Source organism: Colobus angolensis, unplaced genomic scaffold (assembly GCF_000951035.1).
Source record: "Colobus angolensis palliatus isolate OR3802 unplaced genomic scaffold, Cang.pa_1.0 Scaffold9, whole genome shotgun sequence".
NCBI lineage: Eukaryota > Metazoa > Chordata > Mammalia > Primates > Cercopithecidae > Colobus > Colobus angolensis.
Window position 1 is genome coordinate 6,031,915 of NW_012122931.1, and position 5,744 is coordinate 6,037,658.

Here is a 5,744-nt window from a genome sequence, read left to right on the forward strand (position 1 = left end):
TACCATTAACATTTATCATCTATATAATAGTAAATGAAAACAAGGCCGGGCACAGTGGTTCACACCTGTTATCCCAGCACTTTGGGAGGCCGAGGTAGGCAGACTGCCTGAGGTCATGAGTTTAAGACCTGCCTGGTCAACATGGCGAAACCCCGTCTCTACAAAAAATACAGAAATTAACTGGGCAAGGTGGCGGACGCCTATAATTCCAGCTACTTAGAACACTGAGACAGGAGAATCGCTTGAACCCAGGAGGCGGATGTTGCAGTGAGCCGAGGTCGCGCCACCACACTCCAGCCTGGGCAACAGAGCAGGACTCCATCTCAAAAAAAAAAAAGAACACCAGTAAACAAATTAACACATGAGGTAAACAGTATCAGATCCAATGGGGGTATATTTTTGGGACTTGACTGCAAAGCTGGGCAGTAGAGACAGCTTCATGAAAGCCAGACACTACCTGCTGATTGCCCAGTGTGTGCAGCTCCAACGAGGTCAGAACAAAAGACAGCAGTCCATAGACACACATGCATGCAGTGCTGGTGGTGCACTGGAATGAGAAAGGAGTCAGTGAATCATTCTGAGTAACACAACTCTTCCCCAGGTTCAACATAATCCTATGGCATTCATATATTCTTTGTAAACAAACGGAAAGGAAATCTGAAGCTTCATAATTTTCCTAATTTAGTTACAAGCTCAGGAAGACAAAGGGAGAAAAGAGGAAACAGGAACCACAAATATTACAACAAAGTCAAGAATAAAATCAAAAGGGAATTATTGCCAAAATCATCAAAGTTTGAGCAGGGAAGAAAACCATATCCAGCCTACAGAAAACAGTCTGCATGTGGTAATGGGAATTGATGTAGCACCTGAACGGCCACCAAGATAAGCCAACCAGTGACAAGTAGGGCCTGCTGGCTGAGTTTTCTTTCTTTTAAATAGGCTTTGTTTTGTAGAGCAGTTTTAGGTTCACAGCAAAACTGAGCAGAAAAGTACAAAGATTTCCCATATATTCTTTGCCTCCACACGTAAATAGCATCCCACCAAAACAGTACAATTGTTACAACTGAAGAACTTAAATTGGCATTATTATCATCACACAAAGTCCACAGTGCACACTAAGGGTCACTCTTGTGTTGTACATTGTATGGATTTTTGGACAAGTAAGCCATGTATCCACCGTTGTAGTATCACATGGAATAGCTTCACTGCCCCACAAGTCCTGTGTTCTACCTCATTCAGCCCTCCTGGTCCACTAGGCCGTTGGCAACCCACTGTTCTCTTTAATGTCTCCATGGTGTTGCCTTCTCCAGAATGTCACATACTTGGAATCATATACTATAAAGCTTTTTTAGATTGGCTTCATTTACTAATATGCATTTAATGTTTTCTCCATGTCTTTTCATGGTTTGATGGCTCATTTCTTTTGGGCAGTATATAAACATTCCATCATCTAGATGTACAACAGTTTAGTTATACTTACTGAAGGACCTTTTAGTTGCTTCCGAGTTCTGGTAATTATGAAGAAAGCTGCTATAAATGTCTGTGTGTATGTTTTTATGTGGATATCTTCTCAACTCCTTTGGGCAAATGCATACCAACCAAGGAGTAAAATAATTGCTGATCTGGCCGCGCACAGTGGCTCACACCTGTAATCTCAGAACTTTGGGAGGCCGAGGCGGACAGATCACTTGAGATCAGGAGTTCGATACCAGCCTGGCCAACATGGTGAAACCCTGCCCCTACTAAAAATACAAAAATTAGCCGGGCATGGTGGCAGGTGCCTGTAATCCCAGCTACCTGGGAGGCTGAGGCACGAGAATCACTTGAACCCAGGAGGCAGAGGTTGCAGTGAGCTGAGGTCATTCCACTACACTCCAGCCTGGGCAACAGAGCAAGACTCAGTCTCAAAAAAAAAAAAAAAGAAAAAGAAAAAGAAAAAATAATTGCTGAACCTGAGGTTTCATTTTACCACGTCAAAACAAGCTCATTAGCTGGCACGGTGGCTCACACCTGTAATCCCAGCACTTTGGGAGGTCGAGGCAGGTAGGTCACAAGGTCAGGAGTTCAAGACCAGCTTGCCCAAGATGGTGAAACCCCATCTCTACTAAAAATACAAAAAAGTAGCCAGGCGTTGTGGCAGGCACCCATAGTCCCAGCTACTTGGGAGGTTGAGGCAGGAGAATCGCTTGAACTTGGGAGGCGGAGGTTGCAGTGAGCCAGGATCGCACCACTGCACTCCAGGCTGGGTGACAGAGCAAGAATGTCTCAAAAATAAACAAACAAACAAGCTCTCTAAACTATGTCACTCAAACTCCAACATAAGACTCAAGAGAATTTCTAATTCATCTTGTTACAGTTGATTAAGTCCCCTGAAAGTGACTTCTCCAGTCAATATGGCCAAAGCTATCTTCTTAAGATATAATTTACTGGCAAAGAGTTCAAACTGTATCTACTATTTACTGGCTATTTTTGTTGCTTTGGGCAAATTACATCTCTCTGAGTCTCAATTTCCTAATGTGTAAAACAGAATGATAATCTTGAACACAAAGAAGTATTATAAGGATTCAATAAGATAACGTTCATAAACATTTCAAACAATGTCTGATGATGTCTAAGTGCTCTCGAAAGGTTACATGATCCCATTATCCTCACCACCATTACAACTACTATATTATTAAAATGCTTCTGCCAGCTCACTCCCATGCTCACCACCCAGAGCCTTAAACTCACATCATTTCCCCCACTGGCAAGTGACTGGAGCAATCGGGTCAAGTACTGAAACACATTCAGCTGGATGGCTGTGCCACCTATCTTCCGGACCACACTACTTGTCTCTTCTGGGTTCAGAGTGTGACGGAGGAGAGCCCAGGCCAAAAGAACTGGGGCATGATGTGGAATGTCCCCAAAGGTCAACATTAAATGGTCCATATCCTAGTGAGAGAAGAAAACACATCTACATCTCTGAACAGAAAGCGTCAATATCCCTCGACCAGATTCATCATGCTCAATAAGCAAGTCATAAAGAGTGGCCTCACTCTCTCATTCTGATATTTCACTTTTCTCAAACCCCCAGCCACCTCACTAATAAACTCCTCAATTACAATTACTCTTCCTTTTACCCACAAAATTTGTCTACTAATTTTATGTAGTCTTTTAAGATTATAAAATGCATGTTAAAATAGACACTCTTTCGAAATTTTATCCTGATCCTTCTCAAACTTTCTACAATCTGTCTTCATTTTCTATCTTCCTAACCATCTCATCTCAATGTTTTTCCCCTTTCCTTTTCTTTCACAGGCTCCCTAAATGCAGTCAATCCCCAGGGTTCTCTCCTTGGATCTCTTTTGTCCTTGTTCCATCTCCATGAACGAATCACTCTCACAGATTCAATTATCACCTTAGTATAGATGACTGACGAACCTGAGATTTCCTCCAGGTCTAATCAACTGTTTAACACTGTTGAGGCCGGGCGCGGTGGCTCAAGCCTGTAATCCCAGCACTTTGGGAGGCCGAGACGGGTGGATCACGAGGTCAGGAGTTCGAGACCATCCTGGCTAACATGGTGAAACCCTGTCTGTCTCTACTAAAAATACAAAAAATTAGCCGGGCATGGTGGCGGGCGCCTGTAGTCCCAGCTACTCGGGAGGCTGAGGCATGAGAATTGCTTGAACCTGGGAGGTGGAGGTTGCAATGAGCCGACATCACGCCACTGCACTCCAGCCTGGGTGATAGAGCAAAACTCTGTCTCAAAAAAGCAAAACAGACTGGGCACGGTGGCTCAAGCCTGTAGTCCCAGCACTTTGGGAGGCTGAGGCAGGAGGATTACGAGGTCAGGAGATCGAGACCATCTTGGCCAACATGGTGAAACCCAGTTTCTACTAAAAATACAAAAATTAGCTGTGATCCCAGCTATTTGGGAGGCTGAGGCAAGAGAATCGCTTGAACTGGGGAGGTGGAAATAGTAGTGAGCCAAGATCACGCCACTGCATTCCAACATGGTGACAGAGCAAGACTTCGTCTCAAAAAAACAAAACAAAACAAAAACATTGTAGAACCTCCACATCACTGAACAATGTAGAGTTCCACAACACTGAAAATGTTATGCAGCAGTTCAGTAGTTGAAAGCTACTAATAACATAAACCCTCTGAAAAAAAAGAGCCTATTCCAAGTTCACCTGACAAATAAGCCCATCCTGCGCAAACTGGTGCAGTTCTCTTCTGTCATCCAAAGCATACTTATGTAAGGACTCAATATCCATGCCCTCCACCAGGATGAGGGCACTGAAGTAGCTAGAAAGAAAAACAGTATCACCATGTTATCTATCCTGTTCTGAAACTCACTAGAGACAAAGGTGAGATATAAGATACAGCAATATCAAAAAAACCTATTGGGCCAGGCATGGTGGCTCATGCCTATGATCCTAACACTTTGAGAGGCAGAGATGGGAGGATCACTTGAGGCCAGGAGTTCAAGACTATCTTGGACAACAAAGTGAGACCCCATCTATGCCACACAGACACACAAAATTAACTGGTATGTATCTTTGCTCACAGAGTGACCAGGCCCCCGATTGTGGATATATCCATGGTCATAAATATAGAAAAAACAAGAAATTTCAAGTCCATAGACTATCACCTGAAAGAGAACAGGGAGCATATATGCCTTATTTATCACTATCTTGTTAGAATTTGCATAGGGCTTGGCCTACAATAGTTGTTCAACGAATTTTTTGTTGAATGGATGAACCCCTTAAATGAAGACAGTAAGTAAAAGAGCAGATTACAGTACTCATTGAGAGCCCTCTCTCAATCCCAGTCTTTACCCCCTGTGTGAAAGGGAACGTGGTAGTAGACCTATCTATTTCCCCACGCATTAAGTAAAAAGTACACCTACCCCCAACCTGCTTTCTTACCACTATCAATGCTCTAAACACTACAAGTTCCATTGATGTTCAATTCACTGACTTACCCAATCCGATCTACAAAAGGATCCATAGTCTCATCCACCAGGTGCCTATTGGTCTGCCTACTACCAAATCCTTGCTCTTTAAACATCTTGGTTAATACAAGTAGGTCACTGGGTGCCATCTCAAAGTATGCATAATAAAGGAAAATAATTTCTAGCAGCATGGACTGTTCCCGAAGACACTGAACAAACCAGCGAGACACTTGGCGCTCTGTCTGTACGATCGATGAAGAAAAAATGGCAGAGAAATAACGTGAGATTAAAAACAGGACTTAAAAAACATTTTTTAAAGAAAGGGTCTCAATCTGTCACCCAGGATAGAGTGCAGTGGCAGATTATGGCTGCTCAAACTCCTACACTCAACTGATCCTCCTACCTCAGCCTCCTAAATAGCTGAGATTACAGGCCCAAGCCACTGCACCTGCCCATATTTAATTTTTTTTTTTTAAGAGACAGATTTTTGGCTTTTTTTTTTTAAGAGACAGGGTCTGACTCTATCACCTAGGCTGGAGTGCAGCAGCACAATTATAGCTCATGGCAGCCACCCTCTCACCTGAGCCTCCCAAGTAGTTAGGACTAAAATTGAGCACAAACACGCCTGGCTCATTTTTTCTTTTTTTAAATCTTTGGGAGAGAAAGGGTCTTGCTAAGTTGCACAGGCTGGTTTTGAACTCCTGGCCTCAATAGATCCTCCTGGGAGGCCAAAGTACTGGGAATTATAGGCGTAAGCCACTGTGCTCAGCCAACCAATATATCTTTTCTTTTGAGAGAGGGTCTC

General features: G+C 43.2%; 1 protein-coding gene across 1 annotated transcript in view; it reads right to left on the minus strand.

The window, feature by feature from the left end:
- NUP188 (nucleoporin 188kDa) overlaps positions 1-5,744 on the minus strand; it is a 96,032-nt gene that overhangs the window by 39,217 nt on the left and 51,071 nt on the right. Inside the window, exons 8-11 of the mRNA XM_011931446.1 lie at positions 4,970-5,181; positions 4,176-4,290; positions 2,731-2,931; positions 458-547 (exon numbers count right to left, since the gene is read on the minus strand). Of these exons, the coding sequence (XP_011786836.1) occupies positions 458-547; positions 2,731-2,931; positions 4,176-4,290; positions 4,970-5,181 (618 nt within the window). The remainder of the gene's footprint in view (positions 1-457; positions 548-2,730; positions 2,932-4,175; positions 4,291-4,969; positions 5,182-5,744) is intronic.